Consider the following 15,571-nt stretch of genomic DNA (forward strand, 5'->3'; position numbering starts at 1 on the left):
TAAGCTGAAGGAAAAATAGTAGGATGTTGAAAGAATTTAGTCATTAGAAATGATTTCCCTCCCATTCTTTTCATTGTATTCCCTTTCTCTTTCTCTCTTTTGCTTAGCTGAAATTTATCTTGGTTTGCTAGAAATAAGGTACGATATTTGTTGATCGTGAGTAATCAATGTAGCAAAAAATAGAGCCGTTCATCAATCCAAAAGTGTGTGTAACATAGAGACATTTGATGTTTGTGTTTGTTTGCTGTAAAGGTGCCGTAATGCCATACACCTGCATCTGTGCCATGAACAATGTGATTGTTTTAAGTAGTGGTAATAATTAATGTAATTTGTGCAGAAGTTCTGAATGTAATATAATGTACTTTTTATTTTTTCTAGGAAAAAGAAGAGAAATACTTCATGCTGTTTCCTAATGTGTTAGTCATGCTGTCTGCCAGCCCAAGAATGAGTGGTTTCATTTACCAGGTGAGGTTTTTTTGTCTGTTGTGTTCATCCAGGTACATAATCAGCATCTGTTATTTATGAAAAAGTCAAGCGCAGTGCACTCATTTGTCTCACTCTCGTCTCATAGGGGCGTCTGCCACTGACAGGAACCACTGTAACCAAACACATAGAAGATGCAGACACAGGCCATTATGCCTTTGAGATCACAGGTTTGTTTCAGTCCATGTAAACAGTTTTAGTGAGGTCTCTCTTTTTTTTAGAGGTCACAGAGCATTATACTCTCAACTGTGTCATTATAGCTGCTTTTTTCATTGCCGCTTGTCTCTTGACCTGTTTTTATAACAAGGCAGCAATATAGTTTAATCTAACAAGTAATGAGCATGTGCAGGTGACTTCTTGTAGGAATAGTTCACCCAAAAATAAATAGTGTCATCATTTGCTCACCTTCACGTCTTTCCAAACATTACAACAAGGATGCATTAAATTAATCAAAAGAAAATGCGTATGAGCCACAAGTTGTCAGTCATTTATTTGAGTCCTTAATACGGTTATGTTCTCACACAGTACGGTTATTTACTGTAGTGACAACTGCTTTCTATAACCAAGCTCGCACCGGTAAATTTTCAGGACTCACAACCACATTCTCGGAAAACTTGCGCTGTGTGAACGGAACCAGACTGGACGACTTGTTGTCTGTCAGTCATACAGTGCGAGATAGCCACTCTGTGCTACACAAACGTGCGTCGACCGTGTGTTGCGGGTTTTCTTGTGTGGTTTTGGTCATTTCCAGCGATGGAGATAAGGACTGAGTGTCATCTGAAGGTTTTATATCCAGTCTGTTCTTGCGGCTCTATTGGACACTTGTCGTGTCAAAAGTGATAAGACATCGCCGTCTTTGATATTACTTCGGTCATTGTCGCTGTGATAATTGAATATGGGCTTGACTCCCAATGCATGTTTATACAGATAGACATTTCGAAACTCACACCTGTACGTAAATGCTAATCCCAAAAGTCTTGACAGTGTGAGCGAAGCCATATAATGTTACAAATGATTTATATTTAAAATAAGTAATGTTCTTTTTAACTTTGTTCATAAAAGAATCCTGAAAAAATGTATTGCAGTTTCCACTAAAATATTAGGCAGCACAACTGTTTTCAACATTGATGATGATAAATGTTGCTTGAGCAGCAAATCAGGATATTAGAATGATTTCTGAAGGATCATGTGACACTAAAGACTGGAATAATGATGCTGAAAATTTAGCTTTGCTTTACAGAAATAAATTACACTTTAAAATATTTTAAGATAGTATACTAATGTTTTACTGTATTTTTGATTAAATGAATTTAGCCAGCATATTGAGACATTTTACAGAGCCCAGACTTTTGAACAGTAGTGTATATTTGTATTTTTTAATTGGAACTTTCCAAACAAAACGTATGTAATGCAAAGAAGCACGTGTTTAAACAGTTTATCTTGTTCTCATTGTATCTTCCATTTGGCTGATGATTTTTTTGGTTGTGTTTTTTAGGCGGGACAATAGATCGCACCATGGTGTTCTGTAGTAGTTCACAGGAGCAGCTGGAGTGGTTAGAACATCTTCATGCTTACACCAAGGAAGGAAGTCCAGTTGGAACAATGTTGAAGGTAATAATGCAGAGTGTCAATGAAACTTGAGAACATTGTCAATGTTTTCTCATTTTTTTTTATTTTTTTTTTACATCACTCCCAATGATGCGTTCCTACAGGTGAATCGTTATTTTCTTGTCTTTTACAGAGCGTTGATGGTAAGCCTCCAACCATGTCTGGTACTTCTTCCCACCACTTGCACGGTTTTGGTACCCCTGTGGCTAACCGAGGCCCTCTCGAACCCCCCAAAGTCACCAAGCCCTGGTCCTTAAGCTGCCTGAGACCAGCGCCACCCCTCAAGCCCTCCGCTGCGCTAGGCTATAAAGAGGTACGCTGTCTGGAAAATAGTCATAAGAGATCTTGAGTGGGAGCGTAATTTACCTCTGTGCATTCTTGGTGGTCCTAACAGGAAACCGATGCATTCAAAACTACTGTGACTGTAAGTTTGCAAGCCACCGTTATTCTCTTTACCTCAAGTTGCGGTGGAGGTGTTATCTCAGATTTAAGTGGAATGTTTAGCGGTCTTTGAGCTGGATATTAGCTAACACTACCCAAAGCCCACTCGAACTTCTCTCTAATGTGCACTGCATCTCTACAAGATTGTGCAACGGGTGTTAGCGACTGATGAATGCATGTAAAATCTTCTGTTTCTTTGCAACAATTAATGTTCACCTCTCACTGATCTTCCCATCATATTCCTATCAGGCTGTTCTTTTATTCTCATACACATCTTCATTCTCTCTCTCCATTTTCTGCTTCTTTAGAGGATGTCTTATATCCTGAAGGTAAGAGTAGATGTGAATCTGTGTGTTTTTTGTGTGTGTACATGTGTGTGGTCGTGTCTGTGTGCTTGCCTAGCACTGGTGTTGCACGCTGTATCCATGCTTTTCTGTTTTTTTTTCTCTTTCGTTCTGTGGCAAGCCACTCATTTCCGGTGTCTTTTTGCTTGCCTTGTATCTTCTCCTCCCTATGCAATGATCTTTGCTCAAGTTGCGTTTATTTATCATGTATGATCTTTGCTATGTTGTATTTAATTATTAGTTGGAAGGAAGTTCAGATACAACGGCAAAATGTTGGCAGACAGTAAACAGTGTGTACTGAAACATATCCTGCCTTTCAACCTTCAAAGCTCATCTTCTTTAATCAATATACCCACAACCTCAAACAAACCTTTTCCTGCATGAATAAATGGCTTACGTTGAGATGTTTCATACGGTATATAGGAAAGTAGGGCTGTCAGTTTTTAAAATCACATTTAAATGCATTAATTGCATGAAATTAATCAAATTAATGAAAAGACACTCACAGAGATTACATTATTATTGCAGACAAGTAAAATACTGAAATGCCTTTAGAAGTCAATATATTGCTTGTTTTATTTCCATTCCATGCTATTCTTTTTTAATTGTTGGTCTATGTAAACATTCACTATATATATATATGTCTTTGGCCATTGCTCCTTCTGCTTCCTTGCCATTAAAGCCACATTTTTAAGTTTCCATGTCAATTTAAAAACTGGAAAATGTGCATCTCAAGACCACTGCATTGGTCCAGTCCTACACTAGTCCAGTTGTTTCAAAAAGCAAGATTGGTTCTTCAGCAAACAACACTTTACTCATTTCAAGCTGCTTGCTCTCGACAAGTGTGGTAGCAGACTTGCAAAAACATGCTTTCTGTTTGGTGGTACTTGACGCTTCAGTTGAGTCAGAGTCCTCATCATGCAATGTACATGCGATGGCACTGACTTATTTTAAGATATTTAAGTTGCTTGTAGTTTAAACAGCTCAAACATGCATTTAGTCTGGGACTAGCTTAAGCCTTGTCTGTGAAAACAGGGAATCAATGAATAAAATGACTATATTAAATTACTTTTTTTTACCATTTGACTATGGAGATGTTAGGAATGTGACATGACTTACATTATGAGTATAATGTGAAGATCTTTCCCATTTTAGATTCTAACTAGATTTATTGTTAAAAAATAACTAATTGAAGATTTATAGAAAATGGTTGAGATTCATATTGGAAAAACATAACAGCACATTAAAATTGGTTCCATATTTGGTGATACTAGTCTTATAACCTGCAGCAGGTGATTTCGAGGGGATTTAGGCATACATTAGCTGTTGCCACGGTTACTGAAGGTTAGAAAACATCACATTAACCATGTAATAAAATACATACATTATATTGCTTCCCACAAATATGAGAATTCAAGTCGATGAAAAGCTTTCTCAGTGACAGATGATAATACATCTGAAGAACCAGTAGTGTATTGGCAGAATTTAGAAAATAACCTTTATACCTGTGCAATAAACCTGTGAAGTGCAGTTTAATAAGGGACTGGTGCAATTTATTAAGTGATCGAAGCCTCAAGAGAATTTATGTTGATGGTAAGTTTAATTTAGATTTTCAAAAGAATCAGTATCTGCCATTTAGTTGTTCATAGAAATGGCAAAATGATTCATAATACCTAGTTATGGTGAGGTTTAAGGGCACTGCTCTTGTCAACATAAGAAGGAATATTATTTTCCAATCATGCTGCATGATTCTGTTTTATGTCCCGGTATTCTGAGCAACAAGTACCGCATTGCATAATGGCAGTTTGTTGGGTGTAGATGACTTTTCCTAAACCAGGCCTTGCTGCTAGTTGTCATGGCATTTTACAAACTAAATATTTTTCTTAATATTTTATCTAGGTTAGGGTTAGCATCCGAGAGACCGAGCACTTCAGTCACCTTTTTCTGTATCTCAGGGCCGTAATGTATTGTTTATGCATTGTATACCAGTTCGCTAATATTTTCCACTTTCACTTCTATTGGTATTGATTCGTCAGTAATGAACATTACTGTAAACTGTGAAAATGTGCATGCTTCTCTTCAGTTATTTCCACCATTTACTTTCACTTTGATGTATGAGTAAAGCATACAAACTGAAAACGCCATTCAGCGTGAAGCATGCCAAGTGTATACTGTACGTGCATATTTCTTAATAGAAAAGTCTTTGAGTCAGTCAACTTTCAATCTAACTTTTATACTTCTTGCTAAAGCTGTGACTAAACTGAATGGTTGTCAGTGACAAAGTTTTAAAGTTAAACCCTCAAAAAAATATTCATCAACACGTTCCTAAAATCATATTTATTAAAGCTGTCATCATAACATTGGCAGACAGAAAAGGGTTAGTCTTTAAATGAATTGTCCTTCAGACAATTTAATGAAGTTGGTTAAAATAACTTCATTTAGATGACTCACTCCGAGTTGTTAGCATTTGAGAAATAGGTGGCGGCAGCCCAGTGACACTGCTGTAACAAAGTCATCAAATGACAGACTAAAATAATTAGATCACAAACAGACAAGGGTCGTTCTACTGCGAATTGTTTTTATTCATGAGTCCCTGATAATTTGCTCTTAAATTATTCTGAATGGCGTCATAACTTATGTAAGCTACCATTTATTGGTCTAATTTCTTAGCATCCTCGCTCTGGATTTGAAAACAAATTAAGCTCTGCTAGCTGCAGTTTTAGTGGTTTTATTCAGAGCTCAGCAGATGCTGTTACTTCATTAACACCAGACTGTTTCCTCAGGACTCTAGTAAAAGCCCCAGACCAATCAAGAAGTTCCTCCCAAAGAGAAAAACGGAGAGAAAACCATCAGATGATGAGTTGCTGATTAGAAAAAGTAGGTATATTAAAATGATAAATAAAAATCATTTAGTTCCCTATCTAACGTCACAAAAATGGTCCCCGCAGTGGTAGAATTAAGGGTTTTGAAATCTCACAAGCAGCTTTGCCAACTTATCTTTTAGCATGTACAAACAAATAGAAATACATAATGTATTGGTGATTTGTCCCTCTGAAATTGTTGTTTCCGTGACTGATAGGCACAGTAGCTCTAGAGGAGGATGCCCAAATCCTTAAAGTGATTGAGGCCTATTGCACCGGAGCCAGTCTCCACCAATCCACCACAGGTTAGACCTGCCTGTCATATGTACTGTATGATTAAGCTACTGATGTTTTAATAACGCTAGTATAGTTTAATAGTTGAATTAAAAGCTTTGATTTATTCACACAGCTGTGCGTAAGGAGTGCATCCCCCAGGTCCTGCTTCCAGAAGAAGAGAAGATCATTGTTGAGGAGATCAAGAGCAATGGCCAGACGATCATAGAGGAGAAGTATGTTCAGTTGTCTGATAACAGAATTACTCAAAGGTGATCTTGTTCTCTAATTAGTATTAAGTCCATTTAAGAAAATACTTAGATTTATCTTTTTATTTTTGTAGTGACCTAGAAATAATGCAGAATTAAGGGTTAAAGGTAGGGTTGGCAATTTTTGAAGAGGCTAGCAATAGCGAGCTAGCTTTGAAAGCATAAGATCCCACCCTCCCTTCAGAGCGTCTCTAAAGCCACACCTCCTCCAAAACACATGAACATCAATCGGGTTTCCTTCTCTTCCATCCAAATTACAGTAGTTATGGCTTGAACGCAGCATAAGCGCATTGTTTAAGATCAGGAGGAACTGTAAATGGTGGCTGCTGTTTCGGTGGCTTGCATCTACCTAACTCTGTATAGCATGAAACACGTGGATGATGTGTGATTTCAGTTCAATCAGGGTGTGCAGAGGTTTGAAAATACATACATTGACAGGCAGGTAGGACATCGTATCATTGCATTAGGACCGAATGCAATGATTGGACGAACAATTTATGGTCCTATGCCTTCCATAGATGATATACATATAAATGCATCTATACCACTTAACTTAGTGATTACTATCAGAATGTGAAGAGAATTTCAACCAGCATACCAAAAAAAGATTTTAAAGAATATTTTTTAACGTATTGTTTTGCAGAAGTCTTGTTGATGCGGTTTATGCTTTGAAAGATGAAGTCCATGAATTAAAAAAGGTACGTTTTGCGGTTATTGTAATCTTTTTTTGGCCTGAACTATAACTGTTGTTATGCCGTAATATTCTGATGCTGTGTGTTTTTAAATGTAGGAGAATAAATGGATGAAGCAGTGTCTGGAAGAGGAGCAGAAGTCCCGTAAGGAGCTGGAGCGTGTAGTCAAGAAGTTGGCCAAGCAAAAGAATGACTGTTCCTGGGAGGAAGGAGGTCACTAAAGAACACTCTGGACGCTCGCCTGTTTCCCCTTGCCATGCGCATGTATGTGTTTCTGTGTCTGTGTTTGTCCTCACAATTGTGTTTTTATGTTTTTTCCATCACGTTACACACTGAACATTGCTTTTGGAAAGTCACCATGTTGGGGATTTTTAGCCATTTTTCATCAAAAGGACAAGATCCAATGAGAATATCGACTCTGTTTTTGTCGCCATTTGGAAGAATATCACTGGGTGGTTTGCTTCACGCTCCTGTGAAGTGACTTCTGAGAACAAAACTGCAACTGTTCTAGAAAACCAAGTGGACTGCTTATTTAGGAAGTATTAGGTGATTGTTAAACTTCAGATAACTGTCGGATTCCAGTCCTCAACTGTTCCATTTTTTTTTTTTTGCCCTTCCGGTTCATTCAAGCACTCCAAAAAGAAACATCACAGAAAAGATGATGGTTTTGAACTGAACAAATATCTGCCTCACTTTGACTGTTACTGGTCATGGACAAGAGAAATCCAATGACATTCAGCCCATTAAACAGCATTCCAACTCAAGCCGCTATTGCACAAGTGAATATATTCTGTTAATGGTGCTGGAGAAGATATTTGTGGTTGAACATTATAGCGCTCCATCGTATCCACAAGTATTGCTCTTTTCAGTCCTATTTCTGCTTTTATAATGTGAAAATGGTTGTTGCTTGAGGTAGCTTCTAGGTTGCATGAGGTGGTTCTTCTATGAACAAGATTGAAATTTGTGGTTTCACCTGATTGACATGAGATGCCCTACTTGCCATCTTGAAATGAGTTTGGTTTTTCCTTTTAGTTTGATGGTTTTGAATTAAATTCCTGTAATATGTCATTGAACTGTAGGTTTAGATTCAGTGTATTCCCATTCGAACGTGTTCACTCACATCAGCATGGGTGCACAGTGCTTCTGATAATCATCACTAGTGTAAAGCTATCAGGGATATAGTTGTCAGAAATAGTCACGTTTATAATACTATACTATTACAATACATCATATAATGTATGTATATCATATATACTTGCATACAGTATAAATATGTATATAATATAGATACTATGGCAAAAAGAACCATATAAACTTTTTTAATGATAAAAATACAGTTGGAAATTTGGTTACACTTTACAATAAGGTTTCATTTGTTGACATGGACTAAGAATGAACAATATTTCTACAGCGTTTAGTAATCTTAGTTAATGTTAATTTATATTTACTAATACATTAATAAAATCAAAAGTTGAATCTGTTATCATTAGTTAATGCACTGTGAACTGACATGAACAAACAAAAAAAAAGATTGACAAATACTGTAACAAATGTATTGCGTATTGTTATTTAATGTCAGTGAATACAATAACTAATGAGACCTTATTGTAAAGTGTTACTAGAAATTTCAACCTCCTTTTTCAGAGGCTTAAAACTATTTCATATATATCTCAAACCAAAAAAAAAAAAAAAAGTATTTTTGTGGATTTGATACTATGGGCCCTTTTAGGACTCGAAAACCGAGTGTACTTAGAAACATATGGTACTTTTGGGACTGATATTAGTTCCTCGCTTATCATATCTTAGAGGCTCATATTTGAATGAGAAACAAATGTGGTTGGAACCCAGTTTTAATGGATTTTCCCCCCTAGTAAGCCTCTCCCTGTCAGCAAGTGCACTGGAGGTACAGTGCAATACATTTCTTACTCATTCATGTGGCGTTCATGGTACAGCTTTTTTTTCCTGAACTTTTGCCAGATTAACTGTAACGAGTTGAACATCGAATGAATGAGTTACATGGCCACTTACACAAATGACCCTCTCTGGAGTGCTAAACCTTTCAATGAATCATTGCCGATCATAACCGTGACTAATGCTTTCTGTCGCTTTGGATTGGAGGGACGATCTCCGTCTTAAGCAGTGGAGAAGTGCAAACAAAATGCTGTAAAGAGGAGCAAAACTTGGGTGGGGAGTTTTTTCTTTTTCTTTTTAAACCCACTAGCGGTCACCTCCGGAACTTTGCTGTGGCAGTTCAATGCAATATGCGACTGGTTACAATTGCTGTGCATTCAGCCAGTTTTTCTCTTGGAAGAAATATTCTGTATAATATATCCTTCCAATTAGGCAATAAGATGTGCTCTAAGGTGCACAAATATAATTATGTTACTGTGGTACTGTGTAAATCTGTTTCATGTTTGTGTGCGTGTTTGTTTTCCAGCAATTAACCTTGCATGCCATGTGTTACACATAGCCTTAAATATTATTTTAAAGTGTTAACCCTGATTGTATTGTTGCTGTTGTTGTTATGGAAACTCCTGAAGTTTTAAAATATGTGTCTAAAGTTATGACATCTGCAGTGGTAAATGTGATATTCATGCGTGTATTATGTGGAACCGATTGAAGTGGTCAGTAGGTTATGTGAGTATGCATAGTACCATGTGGAACTGATGTGCTACTGATATCGATGAAAGGAACTTCACTTTGTCCTTGTAATGTCATGAATGTGTCAGGAAAAAAAAATGAATAGCACTTTCAGGAGATCATAAATGAGGGTTGAAGAATGTTGTCCACGTCAGTTTCCTCTATTAAAAGTGCCCATGTCTGCAGAACACAAGTTTTATTTTTTGCGGAGCTGATCTATGCAATATAAGTGCTTATACATCTATATATATATTTTTTTTTTTTTCTAGTGCTTGTGTTTTTAATGTTGTCATCATTTCAATAAGGAATTGTTTTAATAAAAATAACATCATGTTAATAAGCTATATATTTTTATCCTTTTTAAACATGAGGAAATTCTACCTTGTCGTGAAATATGGAAGACTTTATGTGTCGTGTGAATGATGTAGTGGCTTTTTTTGCTATAGGGACGGTAAATGTACAAGCTGGAGTGAGTGAAGTAGGCTGACAACTTCCTGTTAGCAGAGGCTTCCGCGTGGCTCTGAAATGAGCACACGTTTGTCACCTAAAACTCACTGTTTCCATGGAGGAGGGTGGAATGCTGTAAAATAGGCACAGCAGTAGTCAACCCATGGTTATCAAATCGAAGGTAAAAACAGAACTAGTAGGCTTTAGTGCACTCCCTTCTCTTCTACCTCTTCCTACACATCAGTTTCCAAAATCTGAGAATAGAGCTTCTCTCAACCTGTAGACATAGATGCCTGCTATAGGAAACACTTGCACAGCTCATGACCTATTGGAAACATTGAAGATAATATTCAAAATCTTAGCTGGGGTTTCTGGGGGAATTGTGTGGTAGTGGACTTTGTGGCTTTCTTGTTATTCAGAGTTACAACATATAATTTGAATGAAACCCATATATATAATTTATGTCCCAAATCCCTTTTTTTTTTTTTTTTAAAGAAAATTGGCATAAAATTGTTCACTACACATATTTTTTTTTTGAATATGTAGTGTAAGCAGGAACAGATTAAAAAAAAAAAAAAAAAAAATTTGTTGCCTAAATTTAAAATAAATACTTTAGGTAAGAATTTTACAATTTTGTCAAGCGTATACCTAAATAAATATCTTTATTATTATATATAAAGAGGAGCAAATAGTAAAAAGTGAAACTGTATAAGCAATAAATATTTCATACAAACACTGCCACTAGTGGTTTGAAAACATTCATGGTATTCTTCTAATTATATTTGCAATGAACAATATAGCTGTAAGGAAATTCCAGGATTTTCCCATATTCAGAAAGATTGAAGTGATTTCCTTGTTTGTCCTGAATTTGGATTGTGGTTTGACGTCAATGAGAAGAGGTGTGTTTAAATATCCATTTAAATATAAAGCATTGATCCAGTCAATTCCCTCACTGTCTCATATCATCCATCTTCCCCTTGACCGGTTCAGTTCCAGAGTGTTCTTTACCGTAATTTGAATAATCCAAAGCTGCAGGAGTCCCTGTTCACCAAGGATTTGTTTGTTACTGTAACATAGAGCTGTTGGTCTTTCTGTAGTTGGAACACCCCCCCCAGGGAGGCTGTGCACATTGCTGTGCTGCTGTCGTTCAAGCTGCAAAATCCCTTGAGTAGCTCCGTGTCTTCTTTTTTCTCGGGATCTGTGATCTTTATGGCTTGCTTTAATGCACTTTTAAGTTGTCTGGAGAAGGTGACTTGGGAATAGATGAAATAGATTCCAGGTTTTTGAATGATCAACATGTCCCTTTTGCCGCTGAGCTGTACCTCCTGTAACATTGAATGGTCTAGATCCCAAAGAAGCTTGTTTGACCTCGCGAACTCTGAACTCTTGTCTGTTGGTGTTCAAAAAAGTAAAATTCCATTATCATCACACATTCGCTTGTCTTAAACCCTTACTTAATGGTTTGGTTTAATAGCAACTAAATGAGTCTTGAATATATTGTATAATAGACTGAAAAGGTAATGTGTGTTCATATATTCACCTTTATGTTCGTTCAAAAGAACCATGTGTGCAGCCGGTCCATTCGGCCCATTCGGCCCTCCAGTTAATCTAGACACTGCAGAATAATTACACAACAACAGTAAGGTCTCAAGAATTACATAAAAATAGCATATCAAAATTAGAATGACACAAAATTGCTTGCTAAATATTAGAAGCAAACCTTTTTATGTAGTGAAAAATAATTTAGTTTTTTGGTGCAGGCACCAACATACAGAAAACCATGCTAACCCAAATGGCAAAATTTTATAGATACTGTTTATAATGCTACTTACCTTTATTGTTTCCTTGTGAGTCCTTTGGGATGAAAAAAAAGTATATTATTGATACATGCAAAGTAATGATACTTAAACAATATTTTCACGTTATTACTTTTATGCTTAATGATTCACATGTACATCTCGGATTATCGAAAGCATGACTTAAACATATGACGTAAATGTATACCTTTTCTATGACCCCTTTATACATTTCTATCAGTTTTCCACATTCTTCCAGTGAGTCTTCTCCCGATTTGTCTTTCACACAGTCATTTATCAGCAGGTTCATCATGTCTTCATTACTGAATTCATGGGACTGCAGCTGATGAAGGAAAAAGACAAACCATTTGTTTCCCTTAATGCTTAAAGAATTTTTGGTAAATATGAACAGCACCAAAAGCAAACATCTTATCACATTAAAACCACTGTGTGAATAAGACAATGATTTTCAGGGGGTTGAGAGAATGTTAACTGAATTACTGTTTTTATAAAGGAATTAGACGTCAGGTAAATTATGTTAAATTGTCTAAATTTTCAGCTATCATCCGGATCATTATCAAATGTAATTTTGCACAGCAAAAATGATAATTTATGTCACAAGCAGTTAAAAAAACATCAATTATTGGTGATTGAAAGCAATATACCTTTACTTTTGTACTTGGAGTTTCTAATAATTTAATTCTGTTGTTGTTTAATAATTACTGATGCTTATATGTGGTAATAATCATGTGAATTGTTATTGAGTCACTCCTTTGGCATTTAACTCATACAGTGAGATTGCATAATAGCTTCCTCTCGACACTGAAATGTTGGTTTTTGTTGCATTTGTTTCTTTGATGCACAGCATGCTGCCTTGCTCATCAAACCACACAACCCAGGAAATAGACCATTGAGAACAGGCCTTTTTGTCTTTTCAGTCTGTTTATTCTGAGAGAAAATAATCAAGACTCACCTCTGTGTTTCTCTCATGGTCGTAAATAATTAGCACATCATTACAGGCTTTGTAATATATTTTTGTAAATCTGTTTAGTACCATTCTGACATTTTTCTTATCCATTTTTCTTTTGAGTGAATGAGTTAACATTTCAAAATGCACACATTGTTAACTGTCTCTAAAATAAATTAGCTTAAATCCCTAAATGTAACTATCTATCTATATCTATATATACACATATATTTAATTTAATTTAATTTAATTTAATTTAATTTAATTTAATTTAATTTAATTTAATTTAATTTAATTTAATTTAATTTAATTTAATTTAATTTAATTTAATTTAATTTAATTTAATTTAATTTAATTTAATTTAATTTAATTTAATTTAATTTATACACATATATATAATATATTTAAAACCATGTCTTTAGAAATATTTATTGACAAAAATATATATACATTTATTTAAAACCATTTCTTTAGAAATATTTATTGACAAAAATCTGTTTGGCCAAAGACAGAATGTTAACTCTGCAAAGACAATGACCTTTGAGCAAAAAAAATAAAAATCTGTGGCCTCATGGAATCCATGTGTATCAGTATATCATATATATACCATATATCATATATGGTATATATATCATATGAACATGACCTTACATTTCACAACATTTAATTCGTTTCTTCCTACCATTTTACCTGGGAATAAATACAAATGTGAGAGCAAAGAGTCACAGAAAGAAGAGCAGCTCTTACCATGTTGAGTTTCGTGAACAGGTACAGGAAGCCTCCGAAGGTCAGCATCATTAACATCAGTAGCATCAATGACAAAATCTTGACCAAAGGTGTATTTCCCATTGGCTGGGGTTTGCTGTACCTTGCCCGTGGAGGCACCGGTGGGGGATTGTAGCTACTGTGAAAGGTGTTTATCATGATGAAGAGAGGACCAGTTGACGAGAAGAGACGTGTACTCCAGTGGCACCCATGCAGTTCTGAAGAGCTGCTCTGAATGCAATTGAGCTCATTTGAATGTGACTTCCTGATAGATGTCACCTTTTCAGATGGGCTGAGACTACGTGTGTACGCAATTTTGCGTAAATAAGCAAGGCATGGATTCCATGAGGCCACAGATTTTCTTTGCAGATTCAACATTCTGTCTTTGGCCTAACAGATTTTTGTCAATAAATATTTCTAAAGAAGTGGTTTTAAATAAATGTATATTAACTTAAGCCACACAATGTACGAATGCCATTGCAATATATACAAATATAAAACCAAGTGACATCTTGCAATCAAATGATATGAGAGTTTTTCTACAAACTACTGTAGCTTCACCTTTCTGAACCAGTTTGCATTTATTTTTAACTGACTGATTTTAACCACCAGAGGTATTTTTAGTGCATGTATGGAGCCAGTTCTTCTTAAGTGCAGCAGAGTAACTACATGCACTCTTAAAAATAAAGGTTTTTAATCGATTGGCTTTGATGGTTCCATGAAGAACCTTTAAAATCCATGGAATCTTGGAAAGGTCATTTATACTGGAGAAAGGTCCTTTTAGATTATTTAACAAATCTTTCTTTTAAGAACTGTTCACTGAAAGCTTCTTTGGGAAACTAAAAATGGTCCTTTTTTTCTTTCTTTTTTAAGAGTGTAGGTGTAGTGCAACACATTAACTATGAACATAAGCCACTAACATTTGAAAGTATCAAATGCTTCTCGTCTTTAATGTCAACTGCAGCGTTATTTTGGGGACCTAACCTTTCTGTTTGTCCAAACCACAGGAAATAAAGTCACATGTTGTATACATTCAAGACACAACACCTATTTAAAAAATATCTGACCACAGTGAAGAACAGATGCAGAGTCTGCAAAGCTGTGAATACAAACACAGGAGAGACATACTGAAACCTGTTATTTGTGAGCCATTGTTTCGTTCATTGACGATCAAGGTCGATCAAATTTTAGTTTACCACATCTATAAAAGTGTGTAAAATACATGAAAGACATGTTCTTCGTTTTTACCTTTAGAAGCGACCAACTTGACCTAATTTTAACCACTAAGTGGTGGTCTCTGCTGCATATTGTCGTTTCTGTTTACTTCTGTTTAAATGATAAAGTGCATTGGCTGCAAATGAGAGAGCATTTATATATACGGTCGGTATCTGTGAGAGTTTCAGTAAAGCATTTTCTTTTTTAATTGTTGGACCTTCAATGCCACAATGTTTCCTGCTTCTCATAAGCCATCCTTTACATCAAAACAAAACAGCTTTTATCATTTAAAGGGACAGTTCACCCAAAAATGAAAATTCTGTCATCATTTACTCACCCTCAAGTTGTTCCAAACCTGTATGAGTTTCTTTGTTCTGCTGAACACAAAGGAAGATATTTGGAAGAATGTTTGTAACCAAACAGATCTCGGTCCCCATTGACTTCCATAGTAGGAAAAAATATATACTATGGTAGCCAATGGGGACCGAGATCTGTTTGGTTACAAACATTCTTCCAAATATCTTCCTTTGTGTTCAGCAGAACAAAGAAACTCATACAGGTTTGGAACAACCTGAGGGTGAATAAACGATGATAGAATTTTCATTTTTGGGTGAACTATCCCTTTAAATATTGGTGTGGACTGTCTACAACAGAAAGTGCTGATTATTAAGTATTGCTTAACTGCAAAGCAGGAAAGAAAACAGGTTTCAAATGAACTGCAGCATCTAACCTCAGTTCCACTCCCACTGACATTTCTTCAGTCCCTCCGC

The 15,571-nt window shown here is 35.8% G+C and overlaps 2 protein-coding genes across 7 annotated transcripts in view; one reads left to right on the top strand and one right to left on the bottom strand.

Annotated features, from left to right (window-relative positions):
- Nucleotides 1–8,648, top strand: part of arhgef6 (Rac/Cdc42 guanine nucleotide exchange factor (GEF) 6) — a 36,341-nt gene extending 27,693 nt beyond the window's left edge. For 2 of the 6 annotated variants that reach the window (XM_084429670.1, XM_084429674.1), the window contains exons 13-22: nt 379–465; nt 572–653; nt 1,979–2,094; nt 2,225–2,404; nt 2,841–2,861; nt 5,660–5,753; nt 5,956–6,042; nt 6,147–6,282; nt 6,923–6,977; nt 7,070–8,042. In XM_084429670.1, coding sequence (XP_084285796.1) covers nt 379–465; nt 572–653; nt 1,979–2,094; nt 2,225–2,404; nt 2,841–2,861; nt 5,660–5,753; nt 5,956–6,042; nt 6,147–6,282; nt 6,923–6,977; nt 7,070–7,192 — 981 coding nt within the window. In that variant the 3' untranslated portion in view covers nt 7,193–8,042. Of the gene's footprint in view, nt 1–378; nt 466–571; nt 654–1,978; nt 2,095–2,224; nt 2,405–2,840; nt 2,862–5,659; nt 5,754–5,955; nt 6,043–6,146; nt 6,283–6,922; nt 6,978–7,069 lie in introns of all 6 variants that reach the window. The other 4 variants (XM_084429673.1, XM_084429675.1, XM_084429672.1 and 1 more) reach the window with 3 other exon arrangements.
- Nucleotides 8,649–10,701: 2,053 nt separating this feature from the next.
- Nucleotides 10,702–13,822, bottom strand: cd40lg (CD40 ligand). Its single transcript, XM_084429676.1, has 5 exons — nt 13,569–13,822; nt 12,063–12,197; nt 11,891–11,912; nt 11,599–11,673; nt 10,702–11,448 (listed from the first exon to the last, which is right to left on the bottom strand). Exons 1-5 carry the CDS (start codon nt 13,743–13,745, stop codon nt 11,063–11,065), a joined length of 795 nt encoding a protein of 264 aa, XP_084285802.1. The 5' UTR covers nt 13,746–13,822; the 3' UTR covers nt 10,702–11,062.
- Between the last annotated feature and the right edge of the window lie 1,749 nt (nt 13,823–15,571).

The sequence above is a fragment of the Rutilus rutilus genome (genome assembly GCF_951802725.1).
Source record: "Rutilus rutilus genome assembly, chromosome: 14".
In the NCBI taxonomy this organism is placed as follows: domain Eukaryota; kingdom Metazoa; phylum Chordata; class Actinopteri; order Cypriniformes; family Leuciscidae; genus Rutilus; species Rutilus rutilus.

Coding starts and splice junctions, on each gene's coding strand:
- cd40lg (XM_084429676.1), bottom strand. CDS start 13,745: ATGATAAACACCTTTCACAGTAGCTACAATCCCCCACCGGTGCCTCCA. Junction 12,198..13,568: donor TGTTCACGAAACTCAACATG/GTAAGAGCTGCT, acceptor TTCCTTCATCAG/CTGCAGTCCCATGAATTCAG. Junction 11,449..11,598: donor TCTTTTGAACGAACATAAAG/GTGAATATATGA, acceptor GAACACCAACAG/ACAAGAGTTCAGAGTTCGCG.